At 40.2% G+C, this 20,274-nt stretch overlaps 1 protein-coding gene across 2 annotated transcripts; it reads right to left on the bottom strand.

The window, feature by feature from the left end:
- Nucleotides 1-233: 233 nt before the first annotated feature.
- IP6K2 (inositol hexakisphosphate kinase 2) lies at nt 234-19,979 on the bottom strand. 2 transcript variants are annotated; one of them, XM_033926231.1, is made up of 6 exons: nt 19,848-19,979; nt 9,594-9,898; nt 7,372-7,594; nt 6,058-6,230; nt 3,197-3,372; nt 234-1,023 (listed from the first exon to the last, which is right to left on the bottom strand). In XM_033926231.1, the coding sequence occupies exons 2-6, from the start codon at nt 9,793-9,795 to the stop codon at nt 526-528; spliced, it is 1,272 nt and encodes a 423-aa protein (XP_033782122.1). In that variant the 5' UTR covers nt 9,796-9,898; nt 19,848-19,979; the 3' UTR covers nt 234-525. The 2 variants fall into 2 exon arrangements, with proteins under 2 accessions (XP_033782122.1, XP_033782123.1); XM_033926232.1 differs by lacking the exon at nt 19,848-19,979 and adding an exon at nt 14,853-14,984.
- Nucleotides 19,980-20,274: the final 295 nt, after the last annotated feature.

The raw sequence follows: 20,274 nt of genomic DNA on the forward strand, positions 1-20,274 counted from the left end.
TTTTTTTATCCTACCAGGCACTTGTGACCGGGTTTGGCCACTGCTGGAAACAGGATGCTGGACTAGATGGACTTTTGGCCTGCCCTAGTATGGAAATTCTTATTTAAAAAAAGAGCACCCAACAGCTGCAATAATGGAATACATCGCTACTGTAATATTTTAGCATTTCCAAAGCACATAACAAGTCAAGATCTAAGAAAATTCTTTGAGTCCATAAAATAAATGTCACATCATTTACAATGAACAAAAAAGAATTTTATTTGAACATATACACACAGGAAGAACAGAGGTATTTGGATCAAACATGGAATGTTTAAGAAAGATTTGAAATAAATAAGGAACTCGGGATTTGTCAGTGCTACATCCAGCACCACTGTATGTGAATGCCCTCTTCTGAATAATTCGATGCCTGATGGGTCCATCCCATCAAATGCTGCAAAGATTCCTACCACCAGAAAGTGGTTAATAATTCGGAATACAGTCACGATAGTGCTTTGTACAAATTCAGTTTGCATTCAAACAACTTTATTCACTGCTTTCGTCTCTTATTTCTTTAATAATAGCTAGTAAATTCTGAAGCCCAAAAAGGTAGCCCATGTCTTGGCCTTCATGAACAATGCTATCTTCACCATAAAATTTGCAGGTTGTATGTGCAAAGTCTATCATTCGGACATCAACAGTACTAGTAGCAGGTTTGTATGCATATGCTCCTGCTGACTCATCCGAAGACTCCTCTGAAAGGTCCTCTAAATATTCAGAGTCTGAATCCACGGCCACTTCTGGCAGCTCCTTCCCATCATAAATTATGAGCAGTGAACTGGAATAGAAACGGTAAGATTCCTGTTTTTCTAAAACAGTTTTTAATTCAGTCAGTTTCTTTACAACTGCATCAAAGAGCTCCCGGCGCAGGTATTTCCCATTATGAAAAAACTGGTAAAGTGCTTCTTTAAAACCTTGAACCGAAAGCTTTCGCCCATGATATTTATTCATAAACATTAACTGGCCAGTGCCAGTTTGGTAAACCTGGAAGGAGAACACAAAAGGAAGATTTAGCATGACAGCAACTACGGAACACTCTAGCACTACCAACAACATAATAAACAGAAGATGGATAAAAACAAACAGGGGAAAATAAGTCCAGCATTGCTAAGATTTCTCAGAGAGAATTAAGGAGAGATTTTATACGTGGGCTTTTCCACTGTCATCTGAAGAATAAATGGGACTACCAGCCTCCCTATACCCATCATCACCAACCATAGCATGTGCCTGTTGGTATTTGACACTAGCCATTTAAACTGTCCTGACTGTATATACTACACAGCAAAATGATCCAACAGTATGTATAACCAGCATAAACAGTCACAACCAAGGGAAGAACGTGAGACCTTCAGGGCTCTTCTGCACTGCAAGCATCAGAAAATTTAGCTCATCTGCATACAGTGTCACATTAAGAACATAAGAACTGCCATACTGGGAAAGACCAAAGGTCCATCAAGTCCAGTATCTTGTTTCCAACAGTGGCCAACCCAGGTCCCCAGTAGTAAAACAGATTTTATGCTGCTTATCCTAGTAAGAAGCAGTGGATTTCTTCAAGCCATCTCAATAATGGACTTCTCTTTTAGGAACTTAACCAAGCTTTTTTTAAATCCCGCTAAGCTGATTTCACCATATTCTCCGGAAATGAATTTGAGTTTAATTACATTCATCTTCTAACATCTAGTGCTATTTAGTCATCTCAAATCTATCTAAACTAAACTAAAACTAAAACTAAACTAAAGCTTAAGCTTATGTACCGCATCTTCTCTGTAAAGATAGAGCTCGACATAGTTTACAAAAAATTTAAAGAAAGGAAAATATAATAAGTATTAGTGATTGCATGGAGAGTAGCAAAGTTAACATTTTAGAAAAGAGCCAGGTTTTCAGATGTTTTTGAAATAATTGGAAAGAGCCCAAATTATGCAGCTGGACAGGAAAATTGTTCCAAAGCTCAATAATTTTTAAAGTAAAGAGATTTCCCTAATTTTCCAATATGTGTAACACCTTTTAACGGGGGAAAGATAATTTAAACTTTTGGATAGATCTGGTAATATCAGGTCTTGCAGAATTCCAAGATAGAAGAATTAAAGACGGAAGAGTGCCATGCAAGATCTTAAATGTTAGGCAGGCCATTTAAAGTAAACCCAAGAAATTACTGGGAGCCAATGAAGTTTTAACAAAAGCGGGTAAACATGATCAAATTTGCTTTTTGCAAAGATCAACCTAGCCGAAGTATTCTGGATCTGCTAAAGTCTTTGAAGACTTTTCTTAGTTAGACTTAAATAGACCGAATTACAATAATCCAACCTCAAAAGAATGATTGATTGTACAGGGACAGCAAAATGTCGTTGGTGGAGACAGGATCTCACTTTCCTCAACATATGGAGACTAAAAAAACTATATTTTTTTACCAGAGAATTAAGATGGATCCAAAATTACGTAGGATAGGTTCAACTTTCTTTGAGATAAAATAAGGGAAACCCCTTGTACATTAATTAAGTTTAAATAAAATACATCAGAGTTGTTTTACAACTACGGTAGCTGCTGAAAATACTTAAATGTATATAGATATACTTTAGACACATGGTGGGGAGGGGGGGGAGATACTTTTATGAAACATTTTCCATGTGAAAAATCTCTCAAATGACTATGTGATCAAATACCTGTATATAAATATGTTTGCCAACGAGACGGTGTTTATTTACATATGCACTATGCATAGGCATTCTGAAGAGTGTAATTTAACAGGGGCAGCAATACCATGTACATGTGCTTTCTATAAAATACATGTGTATAAATATATTTACCATCCAGGCACTAGGCACTAAGCTTTCTCAGGAGTGTAGTTTAGCAGGGGCAGCAATATGCTATACATCCACTTTCTAAAAAAATACATACACATATACACAAATTTTTGCACTACTGGGGCTGGTTGTGTGCCTGCTTTATGAAAGCTCATGGGCGCACATGTTGCCCTTAGAGGTGTCCTTATAGTGCAAGGGTTACATTGTATAAAGATACAACATTCTTGTTAATATTCCCCATGCACAGACTTCTATGGCTTTCTATTAAAAAAACAATTATTCATAAGGGCAAGTTAAAAAAAATAAAAAGCATAAAAGTACAGCTTTATCATTTTACTTTCCCACAGGATACTTACCTGCATGCCACACACTCTGACCCCAATAATTGCCGACGTGCTTTGCTGACACTTTCGGATCTGATTGGCCTTCTTCTCCTCTGATGCATCGTCTCCATGTTGCCGGGTCCCCATCTTTAAATCTAACACACATGGCACCTCATAGCGGCTTGTTAAATTTTCCAACAGAATAAATTCTTACTTGTTAAAGAAAAAAGCCTTATAATAGCGGCTTATCACTCAAACAAAACAAGAGCAAAGCCAAGTTTCTGCAGTAATAAGAATTTCTCCTAGCCCAATCTTTAGACTAAAAAAACTCAGCTTACACCATTTTACAAAAAGCTTAGGGTACACCTGTCCAAGAACAGTAAAAATGTACAAAATAAAAACCTTACTCTCTAATGTACTATAATCTCATACATATTCACTGGTTTTAATCCTGGCTGGTTAGATGCACTTCCAGGACAGAGATCGGAAAGAGATTGCCTCTAAACAAGGTCTGCCAATTTTTCAGGATAGCTTAATCCAAGCTTGGTTTTAAACCCACTGTTGTTTTATTCCCCTAAGGAAAGCATGATTGCAGGTCCAGACATTTTAGAAAATCTAGAGCCAGCTGGCAGCCGCTAGCCCAGTATGCTGTTAAATAGGCAGGCCATTTTCTTCGGCCAATTTTACTGCACCAGTTTATAGGAGACATTTACACATGGATCATCAAGTGACTTACAGTTCTACTGCTCCAACTAATGAACTTATCTATGAAAAAATTTTGATTCATGCATACAAATCTCCTTTGTTTAAATAGGAAAAACACAAATACCTTCCAAGTACAAGTAAAAACATTGTATGCAAGGAAGGGCATCCCACATTACCTAACAGGGAAGGAACCCACAGACCAAAAGGTCAGAAGGAATCCCAAATGCCTTTCTGGGAGACTTGGGAAATGAGAAAGGATACTGGAAAAGAAATACCCAATAGAGAGGCTTGCCATGTGCTCTCGGTACAGCAAGCTGTGAAATTCACTGAACCCAAGTGAAGCAAGCCAGAAGTTATATGACCACAGTAACATGCATGAGCAGACAGATTCTGTAGAAGCATGCATTCACCATGGTTATACTCTAATACCTAAGAAAGATGTTGCATCCCAGAAGAGCGGGGCAGGTCCCAAACAAACACAAGATCCCCAGATCATGTCACACTCTCCCAAGGAAGGATGCAGTTCTGCAGAAGCATAAGATCACAGGAACCATGTCCAATAATGCCACACGGCTTCGCTATGCTGCTGAAAGGCTCTCCAACATGGCTATAAATTGCACACATCAGGTTTGTTTGTTTTTTTCCTTTTAACTCTGGGCCTGGAGCTCGCTCGCCAAGAAGCTGGTGAGAAGACATAGCAGTGCCCTAAAGCAAAGCTGATGCTGCAAAGTCAGACAGCTAGAGATGCCAACAAAAATTTCCTCCACTCCTGGGCCTGATCGTTAAAAAGGGAAACCACAAATGAGACCCAGAGAGAAAGAGAGCCTCATTAAGGCTTTACCGCCAGGAAGCACACAGCACGAAGGTCCCTTTGGTTGGCAGATGCCAAGTCTCATCCAACCAAAACCCCACATTGCCATTCAACTTCAAACGGCGGCCGCTGGCTACACCATGGGAGAGGGGGGACGCTGCTCTCCCCGAGGGTACAGAGAAGAACTGAAACCCAGAAATTGTTGTTTTTTTGTATTTTTAACAGTTGCCACATGGGCAGGACAAAATGAAAAGCCCCCAAAACAAACCCATTAAGGATTAACCGAGAGGACACGGGAAGGAAGCCTTAACAAATGGAAGAGTACAGCAAGGCAACATACGCACTGATTAGTGTCAAAGTACTAATCTGGCTGCTCTTTTGCTAGTGAATGCCTCTTGACCACTGCACTCCCTCTGGGTTTTGTTAGTTCACTCATTCTATTTTTTTTTTTTTAACATAAGGAAGCAATAGGAGTGCAGGGGCTACAAGGGATGGGTAAGGAACTGGCACCAACAGCTGTACTTTGATAAGCACCCAGAAAACCTAAACCCCTCACTCACTGAGTTAGCATAGCCAAAACAGGAGCCTAGGAGAGACTAGTGGAGCTAGACCCAGCTACCAATTGCAGGCCACTCTACTCAGCAGATAAAACCAGGAGCAGGAAATAGAGAATACTGAATGACTAGAAAGCATACCATCGTATACAACTTGATACTCTCAACCTCTGCCTGCTGGTAGATGCACACAAGCCACTCTTTTGGATTCATTTGCTGCTGCTAAGAAACATTATTTTGCCCATGGAAATGTCTTTTAAAATCAATGATCACTTTCCAATTTCAGTTTCTGTAAACTAACTGAATTAAAACATGCAATGATTCTTTGTGTAGCAGATATTGCACTGTCCATACCATCTCCAGAAAAGAGGCCACTATTAAAACAAGTCTACCCCGATGGAAATGCCATAAAATAGGAAGCTCCGTCCTGGCCCTATTGTTTGAATTGTCATTTTTGCTATCCCAATCATGAATCACTTCATATTAACCCACAAATCCATTTCTTGTTATCTGCAATATGGGATCATTTTGTCCCTGCATCAGACACTCTCACGTTACAACATAAATCAATCACAGATCTTGTCAGAAGAATTAACAGTAAACTGCTGAAGACCTAGAGGTCCTTTTAATAAGGCATATGTTAAATGCCAAGAAGCCCATTATATTCCTATGAGTGTCTTAGCATTTAGTGCACGCTAATTGTTAAAGTGTGCTAAATCAGTTAGTACATCTTAGTAAAAGGACCCCCTGATAACAACTGGTTATCAGGAAATGGAGATAGAAAATAATATCCATCAGATTCTTTACTTTCTGTAAAAGGATACTGTATTGGTTTCGGTGTTTTGCATTTTCCTTCATGCGCTGTAACTGTTGCTGATGACACTTCATACTCCAAGGATTATGCTTAAACTGTGAACTAATGTGTCCTTTTTTCTCTAAGCTATAATATAAGACTTCAGATTTCTTCAGCCACTCAAATTCATCATCTAATTTATGGCTGGAAAACAAGAAATAGAAACAAAGTTCAATACCACCAAAAATGTCACTGCAAACTTGACAGCAAAGTGTTTTAACATTTTGGGATATTTATTCCATGCAAAAAAAATAATAAACTAAGTGCTAGACACTGTGGGCATTAAACTTTGTTCTCTGCAACCAGTGAAAAATAAGAGCGTGTTAACTGTACTTTTTTGTATGTAGTAAAGAAATTATACCAACAAAGACAGAGGCTAAGCAATCAGTCTATTAATAAACATGCTGCTTTTCTACTTCAAGACAACATGCGTTCTCTTGTGCCCCCATGGTAATTTACGCACAATGTGAAAGGAGAGCGATAGTCAGAGGAGAGGAAGAGTATCCTGCTGCTCCCTCTCTCCTCCTCCACTCGATCCTTGGATTAAAAGTGAAATTAATGTCATTCTCTTATGTGTAATTTTGCTTATCACTAACTTTGGCTGTGTTCTATACCAAGCACCCACTGCTGTAGAAATTTACCGACTAGGGATAGGTACCCCAAAAATGATGGGTTTTTTTATCATTGGCTAACAAACATTGTTAAGAGAGCGCACTACACCTTCATAACCCTAGATTCTATACATGGTACCCAAAGATGCACAAGTAACCTAATTGACTACCGAGCCATCAGCCATCAAATAACTGGATGTTATAATTACTGACATTAATTGCCACCAATTAAAATTTGCATGTGTGCATCTGGCTGTGCAATATACTATAATGCTGTGCATTTAAATCCCATAGCATGCAATCCAAAAGAGGGCATGGGTGATTCATGGGCATTCCAAAAAGTTGCCCATACTGACAGAATGAGCCTCTGCTCCCAACTTGCATGCCAGGATTTACGCCAGGTTTCAGTAAGCGCAAGTCTGATGCCCAGAGTGGGTGCAAGAACCAGCACTAAGCAATATTCTTTTCCAGCACCATTTACTGAATTCCCCCCATAGTGCACTTTTCTTAAACATAATATGCATACTTAACTGTGAATGATATTCGTTTTAAACAATGGCCCATCCCTTACACTGATTCCATATTTAGTGATTCTCTAGAACAACCTTTATCTATAGAATCAATTTGAACATCTTAATAATTTTGCAAGAACTTCATGAATATTACCAACCTACCTTTTTATTTTCTCTTCTTTCCTGTGCTGTCTAACCCGATCTTTGGTAATGTTGTCATTTTCTAGTAAAACAGTTTTCTTATTAGTCCATCGTGACACTTTATTTTTAGGTTCACAGTCAGAATTATCTACGTTTTCCAAGTTGGACTGGTCCCCATTTAATGGATATGCTATTAAACACAAGTTTCCATCTTCATCTTCCTCAAAGCTCACCGACACAACACCTGGGATAGCAAGAAAGGGGAGGGGAAGAGAAACCAATTAGAGATTACAGTGATGGCACATGTACATGCTTTGTGCAACAATATTACTCTTCAACAACATAATTATTTTATTATTTTGCTCTTACCCAGTCCTTAGTTTTTATCCTGCCACAGGCCAAAACTCATCTGTCAACCTAACAAATACCAAAACACCTGGACAGACACACATCTGACAAAGACAATTCCGTCATCAAGACACAAGCAATATTGAGACCAGAGAGTCTTCTCCCTCTAATACATGTGGGCAAAAAAGGACCAAATAATAACAGGAGACATTTTCAATTCAAAATGTTTATTCATCTTTTTATTTTTGATGAACTCATCTAGCCCTGAAAGTGATGTAACACATTTCCTATTTACATTTTGCAGAGAAAAGTTATCCTGCACAAAAACACCAAAAACGCTTTTAAGTTTTGCACTACAGCAAAGCCAAAAGCATTCACTTCTCACCCAAATCTGGTGGCAGGTTGTTAATAGCTTTCAAAATGTAAAGGAGAAGATAGAAGAGCCAAACAGAACAGCACAATACAACAAATACTAGTTGAAAGGCCTCCCCTTTGAATCACCACGTTTATTTGCAAGTCTGTTTTATTTTTTGAAGGGTTGTTTTGTATGTTTCTTTTTTTTATTCTTTGTGTTTAATAAGAAACAAAAATTACTGATATTAATTAGGCAGTACTGTGAACGAAATACAAAAGAAAATCAGAATATGATACATAAAAACATGGTGAACCTTTTTATTTATAGTTTCTGTTCATGACAACAGTCTCTAGTGCAAAGCTTTGGATTTTGTAAAAGTCTCTGAGGTAGAGTATTTCTCCCAATACTGATTTATATGACTGGTTCAGCTGTTGTCGATGACATGTTGGTACAAACTGACAGAGTGGTTTTCTTTACAGTCCTTTAACTCTGCCTCTTATTTTTCCTTACAACAGTGTGCACAGTTCTTGCTGCTCTCATCACGGGGCCAGATGGGAGAGTTCTAGGCGATATACAGGCAGCAATGGGACATACAGTAGCTGGGAAGGGAGAACACAAGCACTGTTGTCAAGTGCGAAAGAATGGCCTATGTGAAAAAAGGGAGGGGCAGCCACCTAGCAAAAAGCTCCTTGGCTTTCTCCTGGAAAAAAAACAAGAGACCAAATCAGGCCTCCCCCCACCCCCCTATGAAAAGACACACTAAATGCATGCTATTACATAAACTATTACAGTTTGCGAACCATAACTTTAAAAATGGTGACTTTTTCATTAGAAAAAGGTTACCTTTTAAAATTTTAAAAAAAGAGAAAACATTAAAACATTTTATAAGTTAAGTACCTTCAAACTATCCTAAGAAAAGCTAAGAATACTGCAGTGTTCATAGAGCTTAAATTTCAACACCTACATACCATCTGACTCAGCTTCATGGTGATTATTTCATCTTTGCCTAGCTAATTTCCACGAAGTTTCATTTCCTTAAAGGCTGAAACAAACTGCAAACATTCTTGGTTGCTCTCTTGTGCGCTCATTTATGGTGGTTAAAAAACAGTTGAGTTCAATCAAGTTTAAACAAAACACAGCCAAAAACGTTTATGCAACCTGAAATCAAGTAACCTTATCCAAATAACTGAAAAAAGGTTTAAAAGTACAGAGAACACAAGAGAGAGAAAAAAAAAAGGAAAACATATGATTGTAATCCATATGACCGAGAACAATAATAATATGTCAAACATCGGTCTCAATGGAAATCACTTACCCATTTAGACCCATGCGAGATACAAGGGTTATCGTCAGCAGAGCTGTGCTACTCTAAAGCTGTTATTGTCAGCTCAGAGACCCACTGGCCAACATCTCACCCCTCGCATCAGAGCCTGCCCCTGATAACATCAACAGATATGATAAAAGAAAAATCCTAAAATCTCTTCAACAATGAAGAGGGCTTTTTTTGGAACATCCACAAGACACACGTTTAAAATCTTACCTTTATACTGAGGCGTAAATCTACGTATTTCTGTGGGAAGAGTTTCATAGAACTGGTGCTCCCTTTGGATAAGAGGTTTACAGATAGTCTTGTCGTTAAAACGAAGGACACAGGAATGGCCCCCAACTTGATGGAGGAAAGGTTCGAGCAGAACTCCCTTTGCATAGTGTTCCACTTCCATGGCTCCGAAGGCTGGGCTCATCCTTGTAGCACATTAGATTGAGCGAATAGCAGTAGTAAAAACAGCACAAAGGCAGCACTTTTCAAACTATTTCTTAAAAGCGGCTTAGTCCAGTTCTGTGATTCTGTTAAAATAAACAAAATTCTCCACTAAGTAACTGTGTCCAGTCTTTTTCATCCAACAGAGTCAACAGTTTCTTCCTTACAGTCAGCGAGGAACAAAACCCAAGTCACTCCTCTTTGCCAGCAGAAACTCAAATGAGCCTGGGGAGCTTTGTGCACCAAGGCAAATAGAGTGATGTCATGCAAGAGGAGAAAAACAATCTCGTTTTCTCCTCCCACTAAAATTTTAGCCAATCCTCTGCTGCACTTGGCAGAAATGCAAAGGCAGACTTGCTGACACAAAAGGGAAACACTGCTGTTCTCAGCTGTTTTTGTTTTGCCATTTCTCAGAGCACTTTTTTCAATTTAAAAAATCAACGATAAAAGGGAGCTGAAATTTGACTTTCAAAACACTCCTTTCCATGATAATATGAATGCAAAAATTAAAAAAGGCCAAATCTTATTTTGGCCTGTTCTCAACCAAATAGATTCCTTTTGATATCAATGACTATGAACATACAAAGCATCAAACAGACATACAGAAGATCTAGTGTTAATCAAATGAACCCAGGAGTTTTTCTCGACTTATATGGCATAATTTTGCAGCTAGGCATGTTTATGTGATACATACAGCTCAAAAGATGCAACGATGTGCCAATGGTTTTCGCCTGAACTGAGAAAGAACATATCATTCATGATGCCATATAAATTTGGGCAATGTTAAAATTATTTTCAAGACTTTTCTAATTTGAGTAATTACACTGCTACTGCCTTCCACAAACCACAATTATAGTAGGGATTGGAAATAATTTCACTTTTAACGCATAAAGCTTATTTGCCAGAGTTCTATGGTTATAATCATGAGACTAAATTAACCAAAAGAGGTTCAAAATTATAGAAAATTGTACCTACTGTTAAAGATGAAAACCTCTGATCTTCAAAAGCAAAAATCAAACTTAAATTCAACAGTAACCTCCATAAGCCTATTCTGAAATTAAGGCCATTTAAAAAAGTTAAGTTTAACTCAATATTCTAGTAGGGAAAACAAAAAAGGGAATCTAATGGCAAGACTTGTGCGCAAATGAGCTTCTTTACTAAGAAAACCAAGGCAACATAATCAGGACATTTCTTTATCATCTCTTACATATTTTTAGCCTGCAGAATAACTGCTAGCCCTGTTGCATACTATTTTCCCCAGAAGAGGACACTCTTGCTGCTTGTAGTTAAGCAAAACTATGGTGTTTCCCTAGCATGATTTTTTAAAGACGGTCCTAATATAAGCCCTAGTTAAGATAGACTGCCAAAGCCACCCCAACACTCCCTGACTCCATCCATGACACTAATGCGGCCTGATTTGCCCATCACCTCTCCCCTACCAAAATTCTTCCTCTTTCCTTTCTTCCCCCCCCCCCAGTGCAGCATCTTTCCTCGCCTCCCAACCATCTACTTGTGCAGCGGCTCCGAGGCCTCAAAAAAAGTGGCAGCGTTCTGAATGGGCCTTCCCTCTGAAGCGTCTTTCTATCCCTCCTTCCCATCCCTCTGTGCAGCGGAACCCCACCGACCCTCCCACCGTGAGCCTGACATACCTCCAACTCCAAAGCCTGCAAAATGGCAGCAGCTCTTAACAGGTTGCTTTGCAGCTTTCCCCGCTGGGGCCTTCTCTCCGCCGGTTACTTGTTCTTCTTCCTCTTGGAACTCTTGTTGATACGCGGTATATATAAATTTTGCGCTTCTGTGACTGTGTCCTTAAAAAGGGTCCATGCTTGCTCTAGAGTGTTTACAGCGCTTATCCTCTTCCTAATCTTCTTCCTCATCATGATTCTCATCCCTTATTTGTTCCCTTTTTGGAAGTTCAGTGGTGTGGCAGTCGTTCTGGATCGATTTTTTGCTCCTGTGACTAGGTTGAAGTGGATCATGTTGTGATCACTGTTTCCCAGCGTCCCTTCTACTTCTATACCTTGTGCCGGTCCTCGTAGTCCATTTAGAATTAAGTCTAGAATTGCATTTCCTCTCATATTTTCCATGACAAGTTGTTCCAAGAAGCAATCACCTACCGCATCCAGGAACTTGGTCTCTCTACTGCAGCTGGAGTTGCCTAGGTTCCAATCTATCCCCGAATAATTGAAGTCACCCATGATAACTGTGTTGCCTCCCTTGCATCCGTGTTTAATCTCGTCTGTCATTTCTTCATCAATCTCTTCGGACTGCCCTGGGGGGTCGGTAGTAGATGCCGATCTGCGTATTCGTTCCATTTGTTCCCGGTACTTTGGCCCATAGAGGCTCTCCCTTATTGTTCGTTTCCAGTGTGTTCTCTCTCTGGTAGACTCAATTCCCTCGTTTATGTATAGGGCAATACCCCCACCTTTTTGTCATACTCTGTCTCTGCTGTACAGCTTGTATCCCGGTAGTACAGTGTCCCAGTCCTCGTTCCACCATGTTTCCGATGATGTCTAGATTATCTTTTTGTGCTATAGCTTCCAATTCCCCCATTTTATTCTGTAGGCTCCTTGCGTTTGTGTACATACACTTAAGTTTGCGGCCTGTTACTTTCTTCCTCCTTTTGTCTCCCTTACTTTTGTCCCTTTCGATCCATCGGGATTTCTATCTTGCCTATGACAGTGAGTCTTCCCTGCAATCTTTTTGCATGGTATCTTCTGGGTGTAACATTTCCCGAACCATCGACTCTTGGTCGACTGTCGGCTTTCCCCTTCTTAGTTTAAAAACTTCTCAATTTCTCACTTGATGTTGCTTGCAAGTAGCTTTGTTCCATCTCTGCTGAGGTGGAGTCCATCCTTCATGTATAGCTTGCTCTTCCCCCAGAACGCCATTCAGTTGCGCAAAGTGGAATCCTTCTTACTCACACCAGCATCTCATCCATGCGTTCATTGTTTGCAGTTCCGTCTGCCTCTTCCCGTCGGCCCTGGGTACTGGCAATATCTCCGAAAACACTACCATTGGCATTCTGATCTTCAGCTTCCTTCCTAGCATCCGGAACTGGTCTTTCAGTGTTTCCCTGCTGTAGTTCCTGTTGCTCACGTCTTTTGTCCCAACATGGATCACCACCGCTACATCTCCTCCTTCCACACTGTTGATGATCCTGTCGATGCGACTCACTATATCCTCCACCGTGGCTCCTGGTAGGCAGGTTACCAGTCGATCCTGTCTTCCTCCTGCTATGTGGCTCTCAACTTGTCGGATGATGGAGTCTCCCAGACACTTCACTCCAAAGCACGTGCTCCTGAGTGACTGTCAGTTCTCATCCCCCCCATTCTAGCTTAAAAGCTGTTCTATCTCCTTTATAAAAACTTAGCGCCAGCAGCCCGATTCAATGCCAATTAAAAGAGCCCTGCTTCAAATCTTCAGGGAATCCTTCCCCTCCTCCAACTCTCACATTTGAATAGATTTCTAGTGGCTAAGAGAGGAGAGAGAACAATGTGTCCTCAAACCAAGAGGTTTGCATACTTGCTCTATGATAAATATAAAATAAAATTCAAACACAGTTCTACTAAAGGAAACACTGAAATAAGAGGGGGAAAGTTCCTGTAAAAAGAAAAAAAAAAAAAAAAAAAAAAGAGAGAGAGACTATTGCAACCTAAAAAAAATTATTGTAATACATCATGGCTGAGTATTTATCTCCTATTTTATATAATTGGCAGGCATAGCAGTACATACATTTTATAAAGAACTATTTCAAAGTTGTTAAAACACATACAGATTGTTAAAAATTACAGGCAGACCTTAGGAAATTGGAAGACTGGGCGTCCAAATGGCAGATGAAATTTAATGGGGACAAATGCAAAATGATGCACATTGGGAAGAATAACCCACATCATAGTTACTAGATGCTATGGTCTACTTTGGGGGTCATTGCCCAAGAAAAACATCTGGGTGTCATTGTAGACAATACGCTGAAACCTTCCACCCAATATGAAGCGGTGGCCAAAAAAGCAAACAAGATGATAGGAATTATTAAAAAGGGATGTGTATCGCTCCATGGTCAGAATTAGATAACTCAAATTCACATTTGGAATCAAGATACTGGGCTTGATGGACCTTCGGTCTGCCCCAGTGTGGCAATTCTTATGTTCTTACATAGAAGTGAGAAATGCTTCTACGATAAGACTTCAAAAGCATTACGTTTATTCTACAATCGATATTGACAAGAACATACAGCAGAGTGCTCGATGATAAAAGTACACCACTGCCATAAAGCAGTAGCATTCAAGTTTTAAATGATCCCCCAAATTCTACATATAACATCATAAACTGTGCATGCAAATCTGTACACACAGCCAGTGCACATATAACTTCTACAAACGGTGCACTTTAGTTCTAGTGTATGAATCTGATAAGGGGGCATGGCCAAGGGAGGAGCATAGGCAGATCATGGGCATTCCTAAAAGGACCCCTTTTTGGATTTGTAGGTACTTGGAGGGCCTCAGAAAAAAAGAGTTAATGTCTTATTAAAGAAATGACAATTTTGCAAGAGGTAAAACTCGTTATAGTTTGGCTAAGTCTTAATAATAATATTGTCATTTATAGCTAGAGATATATGATCAACAAACTGTTTTATTTTACTTTTGTGATTATGATAAACATACCGAGGGCCTCAAAGTAGGAAAGTAGGACCTGGCGGGCTCCATGTGGCCCCCCGGGCCGCAAGTTTGAGACAATTGGTCTAGTTATACCCAGGACAGAGAAGAGTCATTTTTCCACCCACCTGAATCCTTCCTTATGTTAGATCTAGGATGAGATTTTAAACGCATTCTTTAGTGTCGACAAAACGTAATCCTAACTTAGCAGTGCATGTCTGTTTCCTGGTAGTAATCCAGGATAGAAAAAATGCCATAATCATATGGAACTGGTAATTTTGTTAATAATGCCAATGTGTTCATAGTAGTGCAATATGTTGGAACAGTGACTATTTCCCTGGCACCTTAGTTAAATACCCTTTTTATTGTTATTTTTTTGCTTTACCTTCCTAGTCTCGTCACTTTACTCAGCGCAGACGCAACCCTACCGGAGCAGCATCTCCCCAGCCAGCATCACTTGCTCCTCTCCAGTCCAGTAGGTATCAGGAGCTACACTTTAGACACCTGAGGAACCTGGATTCTGGGAAATTTTCTAGTCTTAGATATGAATACTAAAAATTTAAAAACATGGAAAACTGAATTCAAATACCTATGCTACAGTATTAACATGGGACTAACAAACAGTACTGGAATTCGAGTTATGGCTGCCACATCAGCCAGAATACACACTGTTCTGCACTGTTATTACATCACAGATGACAATTCTATGGCATCACTACAGAATTATGCGACATATAAGGTGATTCATATTTTTTTTTCAACCCAGTGCAACATGCTATGACTTTAAAATAACATTAACCTTGAGTGACAAAAATTTGTTATAAATGGAAGAATCTTGGCAGTGCATATTTGCTCTGCAATCTTTGCATGATACAGCAATGGAAAATTTTTGTATCTTCAGAAAAACAGGTGCTGATACAACTGGGTTGCCTAGTTACCAAAGGCACTTGCTGTCAGCAATTAAGCATCAGCGACTAAAAACAGCTGTCGGATAACATTGTCCAGCCAGTGAATTTTTTTTCCTTAACATTTAACAACTCTTTTCACCTGCAAGGCAAGCATTTTTTATTGTTTTCATTTGCTTGTTCTCCTATGTTAAATGAAAGTAAAGAATTCTGTCAAATGTGCATGCTGTGCTGGGACAATAGTTGATAATACCTTTCACTTACTTTATCTGGTATGATCCCATTTTAATTTAAAAATTCATGTGACCCCCCAGATGTTGAAATCAAAACAGAAGACCTCCCACCCACTTCCTCATCCACTTCCTTCTACCACCGCCTATTTAAAGCATGAAGGCAGTAGCAGAAGTTAGCACAAAGTCTCAGGGGGTTTGAGAACACACATTGGCATGAATAATAAGGAAATGCTACTCTTTATGTAAAAAACAAAAACTCTTGTTTACACAAACATGAAAGGATGACACTGCCATTCCTATATTTGTACCAACCACAAAAATCTTAAAACATATGCAATGAAACATTCTAAAATCTTAGAACTAACGTGTATAACTGCAGCACCTTGAAAAGTGCAGATAATATGGAATAAATGTGCAATTACATCATGTACGCTATAATGGGAAGATGTAGCTAAACTGAAAAAGGATACATAGTTAGATTGCAAGCCTGCCAGGACAGAGAGGGAAAATACTTAAGAGTGCCTGACTAGATTGTGAACCTCTCAGATTGCTGTATCAATGGGCAGTAGTATATCAAATAAGAAATAAACTTGAAACTAAAATGTTATTTTTGCTTGGCAAATTTGAAATTGTGCCATATAATGAATGAAATAACTGATATTTCAAAAATTAATCACAAAGCACACATTCAGTACATTATTTAACCATTATATAGTTAGAACATAAGAATTGCCCATCGTGCCCAGCAGTCCACTCACGCGGTGGCCCTTAGGTCAAAGACCAGTACTCTAAATGAGTCCAGCCTCACCTGCGTACATTCTGGTTCAGCAGGAACATAAGAACATAAGCAATGCCTCTGCTGGGTCAGACCTGAGGTCCATCATGCCCAGCAGTCCGCTCACGCGGCGGCCCAACAGGTCCAGGACCTGTGCAGTAATCCTCTATTTATACCCCTCTATCCCCTTTTCCAGCAGGAAATTGTCCAATCCTTTCTTAAACCCCTGTACTGTACTCTGCCCTATTACGCCCTCTGGAAGCGCATTCCAGGTGTCCACCACTCGTTGGGTAAAGAAGAACTTCCTAGCATTCGTTTTAAATCTGTCCCCTTTCAACTTTTCCAAGTGTCCTCTTGTTCTTTTATTTTTCGAAAGTTTGAAGAATCTGTCCTTCTCTACTCTCTCTATACCCTTCATGATCTTATAAGTCTAACTTTGTCTTGAATCCCTGGGGGGTGTTTTCCCCTATAGCAGCCTCCGGAAGAGTGTTCCAGTTTTCTACCACTCTGGGTGAAGAACTTCCTTACGTTTGTACGGAATCTATCCCCTGTCAACTTTAGAGTGTCCTCTCGTTTCTCTCTACCTTGAAGAGGGTGAACAACCTGTCTTTATCTACTAAGTCTATTCCCTTCATTATCTTTATTTTAAACACATTATTTTTTACATACCGACATTGTACTTGATATTCTTTTTTTTAAAGTCTTCAAAAATGGAGTATCCTGGTTAATTCACATTTTCATCTGAATAAAACCAAGTAAAATTACAGAACAAAAACAAAGCTAAATGTCTATAAATTTTCATATGTCGTTAGGAGAATTAAAGGGAAAATGTTTTATGACCTCAGTAGACAATGGAAGAATAAAGGTGACCAATGATGCTAAAAATGCTTATTTTTTTCTATTAACTAATACTGCTTTATTCTTCAAATAAAGGACTCCACATGAATGTGTTTTGTTCCTGTGGCCTGCATCAAGAGTCTCTTCTTGATAAAGCTACTGTATATCAGCGCTCCAGCTATTACTGGTACCTTCAGTTTTGGAATGTGGCCATAGATGTATGTATAACAATCATCAAATTTATTTATTCAATTTTTTTTTTTTTAGCCCATCCTCCCAAAGCAGCTCAGAATGGGTTACAAATCAGGTACTCAAGCTCACAGACTATCTAATGTACCTGGGACAGTGGAGAATTAAGTGACTTGCTTAAGGTCACAAGGAGCAGCCTGGGATTTGAACCCACTTCCTCAGGGTGCTGAGGCTGGAGCTCTAATTGTCTTCCAGCTTCAGTAGATGATTGGTATACATACATCTATAACCACATTCCAAGATTTAAGGTAACAGTAATAGTTGGAGTGTGGATATACAATAGCTTTATCAAGACTCCTGATGCAGGCCACAGGGCCAAAACACATTCATATTGAGTCCTTTATTTGAAGAATAAAGCAGTATTATTTAATAGAAAAAAAAGCATTTTTAGCATCATTGGTCATTTTTGTTCTTCTATTGTCAGATGTTCATCTTGTGAAGGTGGTATCTCATGTTTTGTTATGACCTCAGCAGCACATTATGAGGCAGTGGTGTGGCCTCACAGTTACAGTCTACTGTATTTCCTTGCTTCCACTTGTAAACACTGTGCTATTGGAATAAAGGAAATTGATAACAGACAAAAAAATAAATAGGCAACAAAAATTTCAATGTCCACAAAATCCTCCATTTATAAACACTCCTTTTTCAAATGTTAAAGAAACACGGCACACTGAATTAGATCTTAATATTTTTAAGAGAATAGTTTTAATCTTACCTAATGTAACCTTTACACCCCACTACAGTTACATGAGCCATCCTCATATCCAACATCCACCAACAAAAAACTGTATTTCTATACTTTAACTTAATTTTTAAAAATGTTACATCACAGAAATCTAGCCTACCACACTGGTTTATGACATCATGAGCAAACAAGTTTATACATACATAAATATATTTTTCTGTACTAAACAAATTATTAAAACGTTCACAAGTTGCATGAGAAAAGGTGGTCCTACTAATTTTCCAGATACTCAAAACTATTGCTGTTGCATCCTTTCAGACATTTACAGTAACGGATGCCAGCAAGTGATAAACTGAAAACACAGAAGGATTAAAATGACAACTTTGCCCTTCCTTAATCTCTGTCTTTAATCTCTGTGCAGCGATTATGTGCTTAAAAGGCAACCTGATATTAACCAAGGCAATTCAGGTTTCCACTCGAGGTTCTTGAAAATAAACCAATGAAAGTGTGTGGAGAGGAAGGGGGAAATGAAACAATAAGAAAGAGAAAAACAAACAAGGCTTTGTCTTCCTTATTTAATACCTGATTACATTTGGCCTATGTGGAATCCACCAATCAATGCCAGGTAAATGCACAGCTGAATACACATGATTAAGGAACAGATTAAAGGTCAGTGGTTATGCACGGCTGCAGAGATCAAGTGGCAGAGTGAGCTTCGCACCTCCAGATTAAGAGGTTTCTAGATCTACTGTCAGCCCCCCCCCCCATCAGATCTACAGACACTGGACTCAAATATTAGGAGGAAGAGGAGGTGGGAGGGGGAAGCCAGTCAAAGAAACATATTTAAATTGGCCCAATAGATCATCTTTTCTTGACCTTCACTTGCGCGAGACTCAAGGGTGAAACTTGCAACTAGAGCAGGATTAAGGCCCAGGCAATGCCTAGGGCCCTTCTCAGATGCACTAATTCAGCAGCTCCCAAGACAGATGTTTGGTTTTGGTCAGAAAGAGGAGCCAGGCCCGTAGGGTTACCATATGGCTCCAGACAAAGGCGGACGGATTGAGACATCCGGGTTTTACTCCCAGTGCTTTCAATAAAGCCCCAGATGTCTCTTTATCTGTCCTCTCCTTCCTGCCATTGTTTTCAGTAGAAAGTAAAACCCGGATGTCTCAATCCGTCCTCCTTTTCCTGGAGCCATATGGTAACCCTAAACTAGGGGTTAGGGGGGGGGCATCGCAGTCCACCTGTTCATTGTCTTACAGTCAGCAGCGGGAGCCACAAAATCAATAGTCCTCTACACTAGTTAAGTCACCTGGAGCCCCTTTTGTGGACTCTAGAGATGGATTTATGCTACCATGGTGGGGGGGGGGGAGCAAAGCACCTTCTTAGGGTTCAACAAAAGGTTACCCCGCCCTGTTTGCAAAAGGACCAGATCAAAGTCAAGCGAACGGTCCCGTTTTGTTTCTGTTCTTTTTCTCATTAGCACAAAGGGGGGAGAAATGAAAGCAGGCCGGGGGGGGGGGGAAGTGGCCAGAGGACGTTTCCTTCCCACGGCTCGGCGTAACGGGGTTGTTTGTTTTTTTTCCCCCCCAAACCGTTTGCGGGGCGCTCCGCGTGCCCAACGGTCGTGAGCAGAGCGCGCACGACGGAGCGAACCGCTAACGGGAGCTTAAGGGAGGAGCAAAACGCCCGTTACCTGCCGGAGGTGCTCCGCGCTCCTGCGCCGCTTCGTCTCTTTTGTCTCTCGGAAGCCAAAATGGCGGACCACAGCGCCGACTCTCCGCGGCCTCGCTTTCGTGCCGGCTCTCCTATTGGCTAGTGACGGAACGCGCCCGCTGATTGGGCGGGAGACGGCTCTGTTGCTAGGGGACCAGCCGGGGGAAGCGAGGCGCGGAGGAGGGTGTAGGCCGCCCTTTCCCCTCTGGGATGCCCACACTGTTCTCCCTCGGCTATAGTTGCAGGGGCACTTGGGGTAGGGCAGAAGATGGCTGGAAATGAAAAGATGGAGAGGAGGAAAGAGAGCTGGGAAGATGGAGGGCTGAGGGGAGGCCTAGAGGTTGCATTGAGGAGGGAAGATGGAGAACTGGGACCTAGGCAGTGAAACAGGATAAGTGTGCTCCACA

The sequence above is a fragment of the Geotrypetes seraphini genome, chromosome 17, assembly GCF_902459505.1.
Source record: "Geotrypetes seraphini chromosome 17, aGeoSer1.1, whole genome shotgun sequence".
NCBI lineage: Eukaryota > Metazoa > Chordata > Amphibia > Gymnophiona > Dermophiidae > Geotrypetes > Geotrypetes seraphini.